Source organism: Gadus macrocephalus, chromosome 11 (genome assembly GCF_031168955.1).
Source record: "Gadus macrocephalus chromosome 11, ASM3116895v1".
NCBI classification, from domain to species: Eukaryota; Metazoa; Chordata; class Actinopteri; order Gadiformes; family Gadidae; genus Gadus; species Gadus macrocephalus.
This window is the reverse complement of record NC_082392.1, coordinates 23,317,057-23,332,549: the sequence shown is the minus strand read 5'-3', so window position 1 is coordinate 23,332,549 and position 15,493 is coordinate 23,317,057. Positions and strand designations below refer to the sequence as shown.

General features: G+C 43.1%; 1 protein-coding gene across 5 annotated transcripts; it reads right to left on the bottom strand.

Annotated features, from left to right (window-relative positions):
* Positions 1–8,763: 8,763 nt before the first annotated feature.
* LOC132468243 (uncharacterized) lies at positions 8,764–15,292 on the bottom strand. Of its 5 annotated transcripts, XM_060065967.1 has the most exons (6): positions 14,985–15,292; positions 14,335–14,391; positions 10,456–11,421; positions 10,100–10,267; positions 9,751–9,846; positions 8,764–9,271 (listed from the first exon to the last, which is right to left on the bottom strand). In XM_060065967.1, exons 3-6 carry the CDS (start codon positions 11,416–11,418, stop codon positions 9,137–9,139), a joined length of 1,362 nt encoding a protein of 453 aa, XP_059921950.1. In that variant the 5' UTR covers positions 11,419–11,421; positions 14,335–14,391; positions 14,985–15,292; the 3' UTR covers positions 8,764–9,136. The 5 variants fall into 5 exon arrangements, with proteins under 5 accessions (XP_059921950.1, XP_059921952.1, XP_059921953.1 ...); XM_060065969.1 differs by having other exon boundaries at positions 8,764–9,265; positions 14,335–15,292; XM_060065970.1 differs by having other exon boundaries at positions 8,764–9,256; positions 14,335–15,292.
* Between the last annotated feature and the right edge of the window lie 201 nt (positions 15,293–15,493).

The following is a 15,493-nucleotide window of genomic DNA, read 5'->3' as shown; positions in this document are numbered from 1 at the left end:
TGTTTCCTCATCAGATCCCAGTCCATCATGCTCCCCTGATTATCTGCCGTGCCACCATCATGCCTCATGCATCACTTCTCAGCGCCCTGCCCAGCTGCATCTTATTCCGTTACTCCAGCTCTATCCCATAAGTGACAAACACGCCTCACCCAAGTGTTTTTAATATTTTATTAATTATGCATGTAAGGTGTGCTTAAGTGGCCTGAAAGGTGCCCATCAATAAAATGCTTATTAATATAACATTATGGCTCCATCAAAAGCAAAGTACACCTGCCATTTACAGTTATCATTTATACTATCCTAGACATCTTTAAATGTATTTACATAGGCCTACAGTTGGCCTGATTTCCTCTGAATGTTTAGATAAAAAAATTCCCTGTCCATACTCCTTTTGTTGTCTTCCTGCACACCTGACTGCCTCCTCCATCGATTGCGGCCACAGCCCTCTCCCTGTACAATATTTCATGATAAATACATTTCAGGATGAAGTTTGAGATTCAGTTTCAGTATTACTTGTTTTTGAAACCTGACATGGGGCTGGCACCGCCACCATCATATCTGTCTTATTTATTGCACCCACACATAATGGGTCCATGATACCATGTGGGGTCATTTCAGACTACTTTGCTTCCTAACACCTTGTGAGTTCCCTGGGTACACCAGCTGATGGGTCTGTGTATATGTTGGGCATTTGATTCTCGTTTCAGAAACCGAAATATATTAAAGAACGAGTGGTAATTATTTCTGTTTTAACATCCAAAAAGGTATATACAAGGTGCTTTTCTTATAAAGTCAAAAAGTGGCAAACTAATCAAAAATAATAATTGTTAAACATATAGAATCATCGGGGGATTACCTCGATGGTCGGTAAACAATGCGACTGCTATCGCTCAGACCTCTCGCTTATGATGGTACAATGCTAACAATGCTAAAAAACAAGAATATTTCTGCATCCGGTACGTCATGAAGTAGGGCGTAGCCATAGACCCATGTTGCGGAAGCATATCTCTCCTTGATGTTGCCCTGCGCCACTGAGCAGTTTACATAGGAATGAATAGGCGCCATTTTTGATTCCGTTGTCAATTTTTTAATATGTCCATGGTAAGGATTAGAGGGGGGCGGTCGATAGCAACCACCATAGCAACCATGACGGTCAAATGACTGGATGGGGGTCATCCCTATGTTCCCCGGGTCCTATGTTCCCCGGGTCCTATGTTCCCCGTTTTTCCTGAAAAGGGTCCTATGTTCCCCTGTAGCCATACATACCGGGAAAAGTGGGGAACATAGGACCCTTTTCCCAGAAAAGGGTCCTATGTTCCCCGCAATCTATCAATCTTTAAAAATATTGAAACTTTGACGCGATATTCGCGTGATGACAGCCAATCGGCGTTCAACAGCGTGGCCACTGAGTGACATGTGTAACGTAACAGCCAATCAGCGTTCAACCGGCCAACTCAGTGCAGTGCAGTCCGGGGTGAACTGCAGCATGGAGGATAAAGTGATTGTTGCCGTTTGCGATTCCCGTAGCTCTTTATATGATAGTATATAATATAATATAATTGTATAAATAATATCACGGCCAAAAGCTCTGTGCGCCTCCCCCTTCCACAAAAGGTAAAGACATGCAATGGTAGTTATCTCGGCCGGAATTTGGCAGTAATGATGGAAAAAGTAACAGACCAGGGAACATAGAACCCTTTTTTTTAAAAAGGGTCCTATGTTCCCCGGTCACATACATATCGGGGAACATAGGACCCTTTTTGGGAAAAGCGGGGAACATAGGACCCGGGGAACATAGACACGCTCCCACTGGATGCAGCCCCGTTGAAAAAAGTAGAATACCACCCTACACACTCAGGAGATTAATGATATTCAAATTATTATGACCATGAGGTCTTTATTTGCATTGGTTTACATTTCGTTCTGTGTAGCATGGAAAAATCGGAGAAACACTCCCATCAGAATGCATTGGTTTACATTTCGTTCTTTGGAGCACGGTTATTTTTATTTATTTATTTATTTTCAGTTTTTGAGGAGGTGCTTCAAAGGTGCAAATGTTTCTGCAATAATCCAAAATCCAATGGAAAAACCCGTTGGCTTTTTGTCGAGGGATTCCAGGGCGACGCTCACTTCCGGGTTGGCCAACATACGTCATCCCTCCACCACTCCACTGTAAAAACACATGTTCAAGTTGAATGAGAATAATAATAATAATAATTCTGCCATAGTATTTATTTAAGGGGGGGGGGGGGGGGGGGGGGCATACAAGTCTTTTGGCCGTTGACCGTAACCGTAACAGAATGATAGCACCCCTACAGAGGGGACCCGCCCTCTACCTGGCCCACCTCCAGAGGGGACCAGCCCTCTACCTTGCCTTCCAGAGGGGGTCCACCCTCTACCTGGCCTTCCTCCAGAGGGAACCCGCCCTCTACCTGGCCTTCCTACAGAGGGGACCCGCCCTCTACCTGGCCTTCCTACAGAGGGGACCCGCCCTCTACCTGGCCTTCCTCCAGAGGGGACCCGCCCTCTACCTGGCCTTCCACCAGAGGGGACCCGCCCTCTACCTGGCCTTCCACCAGAGGGGACCCACCCTCTACCTGGCCTTCCACCAGAGGGGATCCGCCCTCTACCTCTCCTTCCTCCAGAGGGGACCCGCCCTCCACCTCGCCTTCCTCCTGAGGGGACCCGCCCTCTACCTCGCCTTCGCCGGCCTACTGAAGGTTTCCGCCTTCGCCACTGCTGGCCTTCAGAGGGGTTTCCTTGCCGCTGCAGGCCTCCTGAGGGACTGAGCCCTCATCGTCCTTGCCGCCGGCCTCCTGAAGGGTTCCGCCTTCACTCTGCCTCTGCTTGCCCCCCAGGCCGTCCGCCTGAGGCTCCCTGCCATGCCCTGGGGCAGTTTTCTGGCCGCCCGCCTGACGTCCCTCCGCTCTGCCCCAGTCCATTTATTTTTTTTTGATTCCCCCCTCCTGGCGCCCCTCCACCCACCCGTTTTGGGTTTGACTTTCTTCGTTTTTTTTGCTTGTCGTGGGTCGCCTGGGAGTCGACCCTTAAGGGGGGGGTACTGTCATGGTCTGTCGTGTTTTGGTGTGTTTCCCTCCTGTGTTGATTACTGTTCCCTCCCCTAATGTGTCTCAGCTGTTCCTCGTTGTGTTTGTTACTTAAGCCCTTGTCTTTCCTTTGTTCCTTGTGCTATCATTGTGGTTGTTCGTCCTGCGTGTTACCTGTTCCCTGTTGTCACCTGAGTTCCCTGGTTCCTTGCCTTAGCCTTTAGGCGAAAATAAAGCTCTGTTCTCCCTAAACCGTCTGCGTCTGGGTCCTACCTGCCTGCCTGCACCCGCAACCGTAACATGCACTGTACTATCTGCGCACACCCTTTCTGAAGCCTCTCTCTCTCTCTGTCCCTCCCTCTTTCTCTTTCTCTCTCTCTCGTAGCGTTATGTGGAGCACGTTAATTGTCTGAAACAGCCTATCCTCCTAGAAAATACGACCGCATAGGTCGTTTGTACCGCCCCAAATTACGACCCACTGGAGCGTATCAAAATGTAGCGCCTCTAGCGGTCATGCAAATAACGACATTCTGAAGTCTCGGGGCCGCTCGTGGACGCTCGTGGTTGCTCGGGACGCGCCTAGCTAACCCTCTCCCGGTATCACGCCAAGGCGTAAAATAGATACGTCTGTCCACATCGCAAGGCGTGTTCAGGGTCACGCTTTGCCTGACCAAAGCGTCACCCTGAGCACGCGTCCTTCTCCATTCGAAATGAATGGGGGAATAGCACCAACACAACAATTAATCGTTATTATCTGAATGGGAAATTCAATATTTTAGGACAGATACACCATTAAACGTGTTTCTAATGACATTTCTAGCGAGAAATTTACATTTTCCTTGCATAATCTTCAGTCAGTGAATGTGTATGATCTTTATTAATCTTTATTATCTGAATGGGAAATGCAATATTTTAGGATCGATTCACCGTTAAACGTGTTTCTAATAACATTTCTAGCGAGAAACATACTTTTTACTAGCATAATCTTCAGTCAGTGATTGTGTCTGATCTTTAGTTTTATAGTTATTAGGAAGATTTAATCGGCTCGCTCGCATGTTTCAACGACGTCAGGTTGCTAGGGACGCTGCTTTCGCTAAACTAGCAGCTCACGTGTTTCCTGCGTTTGTGTTATTAAACCGTTACTTTATGTAACTTTTAATGATATTGTAATAACCACAGGCGAGGTATTGAGCGAAGTAAGCTTGATAGCAGGTTTATTGGATTCCACAATCGGACAGGCAGGCACAGCTCCACCGGAAAACTACAACAACCAAAACTCCCGCCCGGAAGGAAACCCCCGGAACCCCCCCCTTAGAAGGCCCGCCCCTTCCTCCCAAACCCTGTGACGTGAAACACGTTTATCTGAGAGCCAACCCAGTCGCCAAAAGCATACGTTGACAGTGTATGTTTTCGTGAACACTGGATTATGTTGCATTTCAACATAAAATAGCGTGTTAGCACACACACACACACACACACACACACACACACACACACACACACACACACACACACACACACAATGCATTTCGCTGCTAAAACAACAACTTGGGCTGCTTCTAGGACATTTTGGGTGGATTTTGAACGGTATGTGGGCAGGACGTTTTTTGCAGGCAGGACCTGGCAACCCTGCGCTGTTGCCCGAGGTGCAGAAATGCTCCGGAACAGATCTGGATCCACCATGGCCAAAATAATTGTCATGAATAGCATGAATAGATTCATGCATTATCATTCAACTTGAACATGTGTTTTTACAGTATAGAGTGGTGGAGGGATGACGTATGTTGGCCAACCCGGAAGTGAGCGTCGACCTGGGTTTCCCTTGACAAAAAGCCAACAGGTTTTTCCATTGGATTTTGGATTATTGCAGAAAAATTAGCATCTTTGAAGCACCTCCACAAAAACTGAAAATAAATAAATAAATAAAAATAACTGTGCTCCAAAGAACGAAATGTAAACCAATGCATTCTGAATGGGAGTGTTTCTCCGATTTTTCCATGCTACACAGAACGAAATGTAAACCCATGCAAATAAAGACTTCATGGTCATAATAATTTAAATATCATTATTCTCCTCAGTGTGTAGGGTGGTATTCTACTTTTTTCAACGGGGCTGCATCCAGTCACTTGACCGTCATGGTTGCTATGGTGGTTGCTATCGACCAGCCCCTCTAATCCTTACATGGCTCTAAAAACCACGCGGCAAAGGAGCTGCCGTCCATTGTGTTGTTTTTGTCGTAAACTAGGGTCCGATGGTTAAAAAATAGACAGATATTCCAAGGTATCCTTAAAAGGCAGCTTGGATGTTTTTATTTTCTGCAGTTTAGACTTCTTCTATAACCTATTTTTGAAAGCAAAACACCAAGCTCAATGATTTAATGAGGCAGGGTTATTTGAAACAATTTATTCAATATATATTTGTGAGAGGTCATTCCTTCTCCTGAGTTTGCTTCCTATTTATGTCTAGTGTACAACCCTACTGTCCACAAGCATCACCCCCCCTCCCCATATGGATTTGGAGAATTGTTGCTACGTCCCAATGGTGGAGGTATCATATATATGAAAGAGGGCATTCAATTATGCTACAATGATCAATTAGGAGGCTGAAGCCCTAAAGGAAGTGATGCAATAGGTGACTGCAGGTCGACAACATTTAAGTACCGTATTTTCCGGACTATAAGTCGCGTTTTTTTTGTAGTTTGACTTGCCCTGCGACTTATATTTCGAAGCGACTTATATACCAAAATTGTGCGTACATAATCCTCGGCCGCAAGAGGGCACCGTCATTCATTAGGCCTACAACTGAACGCTGCAAGCCTACTGCACCACCGAATAAATTATATTCTCGTCCTCAATGTCCTCCGGTTCAACCAAAGCTACCCCAGCCTTAGCTGCAATTTTGTGCAACATAGCTGTCACACATATCACAGCGCATGACTTGGCCGGCGAAAACTGGAGCCCTCCGCGGGACTTGTGAAGGCATCTGACCGCGGCGCATACGCGTCCGGTGGAATCCCGGTGTCACTGAATTCGGTATACTCTCAGAACTACGAGGGACCGACACACCTATATTGCTATTGCAATTTCATTCAGTCTCTCCAGACTAAAGGTTCTTGTTTAAATGTTTAAAAATAAATGCGACTTATACACCGATGCGACGTATATATGTTTTTTTCCTCGTCATGGAGCATTTTTTGACTGATGCGACATATACTCGGGAGCGACGTATAGTCCGGAAAATACGGTAAGCTGTACTTTGAAGTCTCTTATATATCAAAGGGGGTCTCAAAGGACGCATACGCTTCAACCTGTGGCTCCAGCCCTACAGGAAATGACTCAGCAAGTGCTCCATCTCGTTGCACCTGCACCCAGCGGCTCGCTTGCAAGATTTTGGCCTGAAGTTCTTCCCAGACCTACACCATCCAACCTGCATATCTGAGAATCAGGCCTCTCTTTAATAATGACAAAAAGTTATGAGAGAAATACACGTTAACTTTTGTCTCATAAGCGGCGTGGTGCCAGCTCCTTTTGACCTTTTGACCCCAGACTTCTGGGGGAATAGCTGAATCAATTCATCAGTCAATCAGAAGCATGTAAATATCTTCCCGGTGGCGTAAGAGGGCGAACAAGGTGTCCTTCAACATCTACGCTTCCAGGCGATTGCAACGGTGCCACACATGAGCATATTTGAACATGTTTAATGGTAGTAATTAGCTGTCAAAATTGGAGGCCTTAATAAATAATGAGCAGCTATTGATTTGCTTCCCGATAGAAATTTGGGACAAATGACATGTTATTTAGCATCTACACGTTGCGCTGAGTCCAATGACACCCAGCATGACACTCTCGCAATTGGTAACATGTATTTTACATGTTACACCTAGGTCTAGGACATGATCTTGGTGTAGCAAGAGGGCGAGCTTGATCTCATTGGACTCAGCTTAATGTGTAGATGCTAAATAACATGTAATTTGTCAAAAATCTCCATCGGGAAGCAAATCTATAGCTGATCATTATTGATAAAGGCCTCCAAAATCGACAGCTAATTACTACCCCGAAACATATTCAAATATGATCATGTGTGGCACTGTTGCAATCGCCTCGAAACGTAGATGTCAAAGGACACCTTGTTTGCCCCGTTACGCCTACGGGAAGATATTTTGATACTTCTAATGGATTGATTCATATTTTAAGGTTCTCGGAGTGAGACTTTAAACGGCTGCAGCAGAAGTGTTGAGACGAAAGATGATATCAAGACATTTATAGAATATTCCCATTCACATTATGATTCTTCGTCATAACATCCGACCAAACATCTTTTACAGTCACCGAGCGAGGATTATGAAAGTCCAGGCCCCCCCTTCCTGCTGGGCCAAGTTTCGGTGCGGGGGTCCCAGTTAGGCCTTAGAATAAGGTATTCAAATTTCAGGGCGGCAGGACGTTCCTATCTGTTCAAAAACTTTTTTTCCACCACATTCTGAACCATTAGGTCTTGCAGGTAACACTTCTGAGGGGCTTTGTCCAAATGACAGTCCATTTGGGAAAACTTTTTTTTCTAAGGGCTAGAACTCCAAATCTCGGATATGTCGTTCTCGGGGCCCTGGGAAATGTGTGTAAACATTTTAGCCTCCCTAGCTATCTCGAAAAGGCCGGAAAAGGGGCGTGACCTCCAACAGTACAGTAAATGTACATAAGACAGAGGTTAGTTTCTAGTCCCCATTTTTTGTGGGATGGAGGTGTACATTTGTGGCTTAAGGTGTGTAGACACAGCTGGCCTGTGGCCACGTTTTTGAAGTCTGGGGTCAATAGGTCAAAAGGAGCCGGCACCACGCCGCTTATGAGATAACAAAAAGTTAATGTGTATTTCTCTCGTAACTTTTTGTCATTATTAAAGAGAAGCCTGATTCTCAGATATGCGTGTTGGATGGCTAGGGTGTAGGTCTGGGAAGAACTTCAGGCCAAAATCTTGCAAGCGAGCCGCTGGGTGCAGGTGCAACGAGATGGAGCACTTGCTGAGTCATTTCCTGTACACTGTAAACCCGAATAAGTTCAGAATACTCAAAACTTTTGGGGAAACCGATTACCTCAAAGTTTTTGAGTAAGTAAATTAGAATATTTAAGTAAGTCTGTACTTAAATATTTTTACATCATTTACTCAAATATGACTTATTATTAAAAAAAATTGTGAGTGTACTGTACTTAAAACATTTGTTTTAATTTGTATATACGTTTTAATTTTTTTGTAATGACTTGTTATGATGATATTGTACTTAATTATTCAACGTCTTTAAACTCAAAAAATATACTGGTTAGTAACCAAAAAGAAAATTTTACAAAGCTCATAAACTACTATTTTTTTTAAGTTCAGAATACTCAAATAAACTTAGAATATTTAAAAAAATGTATTCAGATTTTATTCTTTTTCTCCAAACCACTTTGGTCACAGCAACAGAGCTGTAAGTATACAAACACCACATACACACATCTGTATGTTAACCATGGACATCCAACTTGTAAAACCAGGCCAGTAAAACAAGGCCAACAAATGCACAATCTGAAAATGTAAACACACCCCGTTTGGTTGAAGGATACCTTGCATATCATGAACCGTCAACATATACATCCACACATACATTATATAAAAACAGATTTGTATGGCTATGTATAAATCACTGCAAATGTTTAAATGTTTGTATAAAAGCATTGGGAACTTTTTTACATCTATGGCCATTCAAGGAAATAATTTGAAATGAATAAAAAATAAATTAAATAAATAACCAAAAAGTAAATATCAGGATATCAGATATCAAGTCATTGAACATGAATAAAAAATAAATCAAATAAATAACCAAAAAGGAACATAAATCAATGTAACAACAAACATGCATCATACAGGTAACGTCTACACTGTAAGCAGGTCATTTTTCAAAGAGAGCAGAGCAGGTTTCAGGGGTGCACCGTCATCCAACCCCATTAGAACCTTTTGTATGAAAGTGAAGGTGCCAACAAGCTTCTTTGGGTAGTCGAGATGTAACACATACACCAGCCCAAACAGTAACACATATGCATCTGCAAACGTGGCAATGTCCCTCAGATGAATTCATCTTCCACCACAATGGCTGTGGATACGGGACTGAAGTGAACGGGAGATGCACTTCTTTCTCTGATCATCGTGACAATACCAATGGGTGTGTCCTCGATGTCTGGCTCCTCTGATTCCTCAGTCTGGAAAATGCAAAAGTACACTGGTAACTATTTCTGAATACTTATATAGCTGCCCATTCAAAAATTAAGTATACAACTAAGTATTACACAATAACAACAAAGATAAGTTAACCCCTTCCACTACTCCTCTCCCCCCCCCCCCCCCAATTAAGGTTAAGTGGCTCAACTAGAAAATTTTCCCTCAGATATTTTGAGAAATCCCTTGGACCTCTGCTGGGGGTGCCATCTTAACCAGTCAGTCAGTCAGTCAGTCAGTCAGTCAGTCAGTCAGTCAGTGAGTGAGTGAGTGAGTGAGTGAGTGAGTGAGTGAGTGAGTGAGTGAGTGAGTGAGTGAGTGAGTGAGTGAGTGAGTGGAGTATGTGATGGTGAGAAAAAGAAGCCTTAGGGCCCTACTTACAACACCAAGGCACTTCAAAAGAGCTCCAATGGTAAAAGGTGATTAGTGATGAGATCTTTTATATAAATATATTAAGACTTACGTTCCAAGTCTTGAAAAACTGTGTGTCCTCTTCCCGCAGGTATACTGAGAGAGCACGAAGGGCCACAGTGCGTTTCATGTTGATATCCTGCACATCCTGGGTGGATAAACAAAGACACATGAGAAAAAAAACAGGGGCCCTTTGCTGCCGACAAAGTATGACTTACTGTACTAAATATGTACATGTTACAGGATAACTAATTGATTTAAAGTTAAAAGTGAAGGACTGCCCCTTGTATAGTAGTAGTATATAGTAATGAAGTGGTAGTAAATGCTGACAATCCTGGGAGCCAGCTGTCCCATGTGGATAAAATTTAGACAAAGTCCATTTTAGCTTTTTTTCAACTCACCTCAGTTTCATAATACTGTAGGATGTCTCGCAGTGCTCCTGCCACCCTTCCAGTACGAGCTGCCTTCTGTCTGTAAAGTTCTATGAGCTGTGGAATGTGCCGATCTAGTTCACAATAAAACTGGTTCCGTAAATTTACATTGGTGATCCTGTGGAACTCAGCACAGACCTACAAAATAACATGGACACACAAAGTATGTGAAAGACAGTAAAATACCAAAGGGAAACACATCATAGTCACATTTGATGGGTGCACTATCTTTTTAAAATGAATAGCCAGTACAATAAAAATAGTTGAAGATGAGCAGAAAACACTTTGAGTCTGTGTATTATTGTTTTTGTTATTATTATTTTTACCTGTGATTGGACCTGAAGGGCAGGCCATCTCTCCAGAAAGTCCTTCACCAATGGGTCTCCCTGAACTATTTCCTGACGACGAAGTGCAAAGGTTGTCTGCATGAGTTCCTCTATTGATTGTAGGTTTCTGTCGGCTCTATCAACTTCAGCTTTCATCTCTATTCTCATTTCCTCCAAACTGTCCTCGTTTTGTCCTCTTGGGAAGTTTGGGAGAAAGTTTACTTCAGCCCTTCTGGCTTTTTTAATGTTCGAGTGGGGATGTGCTTTCTCTGGATTATTCCTGCTTCTTTTCCCTGTATTTACGGACACCTCCTTGCATCCAGCTCTTGCCAGCCCAGTACGGTAATTTCCCATTTTAAATTTCAGGCTAATTTTCCATCCGTACCACCCACTCGCAGACCCCAGCTCTTTCAGACATGGGTGAGCGTTAATCAGGGCGTCAGCTGCCATGCCTACATCCCTGTCGCTTGGGTACGGTTTAAAAGAGTACATTAAGGAGGCCATGTTCTCTATAATGTTGTGTTTTTGTGCTCTGCTTAATTTTCGAGTCTTTCCAGAGCTCTCAAAAACACTGTTCCCCTCTTGCAAGACATGTTCAACTTCATACCAAAAAGTTGGGACAGGGAAAACATCAGGCCATGTTTTTTGCCGTTGGCTTACAGGCACGTGAGGCAGGATATCTGTGTCTGAACTACCACATGAACTTAGGTCACTTTCTGATCTAACAACTCTAAGCGTGCCCTTCTCTGGCAGGTCTTCTACATCAACCAAACAGCAGAGCTCTCCTCCGAAGTCCGGATCCTCATACTGTAACGTGAATTCAAAGTCCAGCCTTGGCTTAGCTTTGTCTTTCAAGATGCCGATGAGCTCATCAACTGATGTTGGCCTCTCATTCAAAGTCACTTTCACAGCCACATCAGTAGCTATGTAGACACGAAGAAGGTACTTTGGGGGCATGGCCATCAGCTGAAAATCAAGAGAGAGAACAGTTATCAAATTTTGTAGGGAATGAAACAACAAAACTTAGTCTAAAAAATCATCTTTACACATTCATTTACACAGTCAAAAACTTAAAATGAAAGAATTTAGACATTTCCTTTCATCTCAAAATCAACTCACTGTTTTGGTATGAATTACTTTTTGTTCAGCTGTATGAAGCGCTTGGGTGTCAACAGAAGTTGTCCTTCAACATGGTACGCTGAGAGCGGTAAGCTCTCAGCGGGTCATTAAGCTCTAATATGTTGTTGACTGTTAAATTTCCAGGGTACAGTTTGTACGATCTCAAGTGTTCAATGTAACATGACTTGTGTTCCCTGCATAGAAACATTACATCACTGTTAACAAGTAGGATCTGCTCAATCCTGCTAAACTGAGGCAGTCCTCCCTCTTGTCCCACAGATACAAACCTCCCAACATCATACATGGTGCCATCCAAAGTGATGTTTGATGTGCTGTATATGACACTGCTGTCTGTTTTTTGTCTAATGTACTGTTGAGCAACATCTGGAAGGACTGAGACCAAGACTGAAGAGACATTTGATGCCTGCTGGTGTGGTTTAAAGAATGAGGGTGCACTGAGGTAGTATGCTACCATGTGCTGATGCCGTGTTGCTAGGGTTTTCACCACATTCTTAAAGTTTTGTGTATCGTGTATTACACGCTTGAAAAACCTATGCTTTCCTTCAAATCTCATAGTCCACAAATGGACAAGGGGTCCAAAACGACGTATGAGATCCTAAGCATCACTATTTATTATTTTTTTTATTTTTTTTTTCTAAATAGTGATGCTTAGGAAGCAGTCTGAACTCAGGGAAAACCTCCTGAAGCAGTCGTCTGTGATCCCGAATCTTGGTCTTCAAATAGTTAATAGATGCATCATCAAATGTTGGGGACAGGACTAGTTCGACAATATCTTTTAAATCCATCAATATAGTCCAAGCCCCATCTCCATCAGGAACTGTATGGCCTATCATCAATGGCAGTAGTCGCAACAATGTGCTGTTCTCATGACCATTACCACCAATTGACCGCTTTCTGGCAAAGGTCTTTGAAATTGGCCGTGATCTGTTAACTTTATCCGAGTTTTCGTATTGGAATGACATGATTTTTCTGTTTAGTCCCTCGAGAGTTAAGTATTTAAGCCTTATCATCTCCTGAATGCAGAGGGCCAATTCTACCGGCACAATGCCCTCAAAAAGGTCACGTAAAATATCTGGTGGGAAGCCAGTGGTTGTTTGAAAATGCTGTAAACTCTCATTCAAGACACAATCCCCTTTGACACCAACTACACTGTGACTCTGATCCCCTTGCATAACAGTCAGCAAATTACGGTCATGACTAGCTTTGGTCCTCAGACAAAATTCACCGTCTCCAACTTCATGAGACAGAATCTGGTCTCGTGTGGCATTGCAAAAACGACAAATGTGTCCTGCACGGAAGGATTGCATGAAGCCTGCTAATGCGTGTGCTGCCAGGTTGTCGGACACAACACAAAGAACAGTACCTTGAACTGACTGGCCAAGAGACTCGATGAACACACCGTCTTGTTCAAGAGTGCAAAGGTCTTGTAACAAAGGACGGAGAACTGTTTTGTATCCATACTTCTGGACATCAGGGACCTTACAAATGGCTGCTAGCTGAATAACATGCAGCGCTGATCTGTATTTAAGTGGAAGATCTGCAAGCACCCAGTAAACTGAGCACAGTTTGTGAATTTTTCTTGAAGTGCCTAAAGGATTAGCAATTTCAATATCATCAATGTACAATACAATTGGCAGTGAGAGTTCTAAGGAAGACAACAAATTATTCTTTTGAAAATACAAACCATCTTGGTGGCTCGTGTAATGGCCTTTTTGTGACACCTTTGTTTCCTTTATTCTTTCCAGGATGTCTGTGTGTTTAAACATTTCCTGGATCACCTGGAGAATAGGGACATAGGCTACTCTGCATCCAGGCTCCAACTCATACTGCACTGGCTTCACAACAGGGAAAAAATTTTCAACAAATGTTTTTCTTCGTTTTTTGGTTGACATCTCCTCCCCTTTAGTTGTGGCACTGACAAAAATATTTGTGTTCATAACCTCATTTACTAAATCATTCAGGGTAGCTTCAGTAATAGAGATATCATGCCTCTGTAGTGTCTCCTTTACAGTATCCATGATGAGAGGCTGAGACAAGGAAAATATCTGACTGAGATGATCAACTATTTCCTGAGTTGCCATGTCAGAAACGTGGAGAACAGTTTGCATCTTAAGGAATAATGAGGAGAGATTATGGCGCAACTGGGCTCTCAACTGACTGGAGTCACATACACTGTCATCCTCAGGATTATCAAATGAGTCTGCATGCTGGGATAGGAAATTATCTTCATAATCAAGGTCAGCAGCATTTACAGTAGCATTTTCTGTTGAAACTATCTCATCACTAAAGTCTGAACTATTTGCATGTATCCTACTTTTGTGTGTATTAAAAGAAGAATACACATTAGTGCTGTAGTTAGTTTTTAAATGGGCATGTTATTGTCTCCCGTTTTTTTAAATGGCCCCTTAAATGAGTGAACAATGTTTCTTGTGAGAAGGGCTGTTTCAAGTTACACACAGAACAGGTAAAAGCTGCCCTTTCTGCTTGTGCTGTGTGACTTGCACTGGGTCTACACACATCTCTGTGAAACCGTGACAAATGAATTTTCAAGGCATTAAAGGACAGAAATGTACAAATACAAGAGTCATGGAGACATGGTAGAGGGCTAACTCTAGAGTAATGGCTGTGTTTCAAGCGATAGTGCCGGAATAACTGTGCCCGGGTGTCTGCAGACACAATACACAATTTGCACTTCCACTCCATTACTCATCTTCAGTGTCTTTCAAGATAGATGTTTACCAGAGGTTCTGTGCCATTCACTGCTCAGTGCTCTTCTCTGGTCTCAGGCGTTTGATCCTGTGGGATGACATAAAAAATAGCACTCTGAAACCACTCAAACAATGCAGTCCAAATTTCTAATTAGAATATTTTAGCTAGAAATAAATAAAGTCATTTATACATTTTAAAACACAGATTGTGAACCCTTTCCAGTCAGTTCATGCAACACATCCTCACCAAAGACCGGTGGTAAGGTAATGTTAACTGTGCGTGTTACGCTTAATTTGTAAACAAGTGCAAAAACTGCTCACTGAGGCCCCGTCCACACGAAGCCGAAACGGGCGACACACACACACACACACCGTCTTCTTACTTCGAGGGGGAGGCGGCTTTACCGGACCATACCGGCTTATTTTCAACCAAATGTTAACTTAACCAGCAGAAACACAATTATAAAGAATAAAAATAGCGTCGACTGAAAATATTTATCGTCATTATTGCACTCAGTTCGCAACACGTCCTCGCCAAAGAGCGGTAACTGACCGCGTGTTACGCTGAATGTGTAAAATAAAGCGCAGACAAACAAAAACAACAAAAACTATTTCGTTGTGGCATTTATGCAATTAAACAACATGCAAGTGAGTTTTGGAAGACTTTACCCTTATACTTACAAGTTTTCTTAACTTCAGCAGCCGATGCACTCCTCTCGCTTCACGACCGCCATGTTGGTTTGATTTTTGCCTCGTTCGGTCGGTGCCGCCAACGTAATGGCGCAATGACGTCATTACGTTGCACGCCTCCGTGCATTCAAAGGTTTTGAGTAAGGTCGTGATGATCGCTCAGACAATTTAAGTAGCACGAAATTATAAATGCATTCCTCGTTCGGAACACTTAGTAACTTAAAGTTGGGTTGACCTGATAGCGGATTTTGTTTGTTGTTTCACAATACTTTTGAGTTAGTAGTACTGTTCGGGTTTACAGTGTAGGGCTGGAGCCACAGGTTGAAGCGTATGTGTCCTTTGAGACCCCCTTTGATATATAAGAGACCTCAAAGTACAGCTTACTTAAATGTTGTCGACCTGCAGTCACCTATTGCATCACTTCCTTTAGGGCTTCGGCCTCCTAATTGATCATTGTAGTATAATTGAATGCCCTCTTTCATATATATGATACCTCCACC

What these genes read in the sequence shown, in the direction of transcription:
- LOC132468243 (XM_060065967.1), bottom strand. Translation starts at nt 11,418, where the DNA reads ATGGCCATGCCCCCAAAGTACCTTCTTCGTGTCTACATAGCTACTGAT. An exon ending in CCCTTCAGGTCCAATCACAG is followed by an intron (nt 10,268 to 10,455) that starts GTAAAAATAATA and finishes GTTATTTTGTAG; the next exon opens with GTCTGTGCTGAGTTCCACAG. An exon ending in AGTTTTTCAAGACTTGGAAC is followed by an intron (nt 9,272 to 9,750) that starts GTAAGTCTTAAT and finishes TGCATTTTCCAG; the next exon opens with ACTGAGGAATCAGAGGAGCC.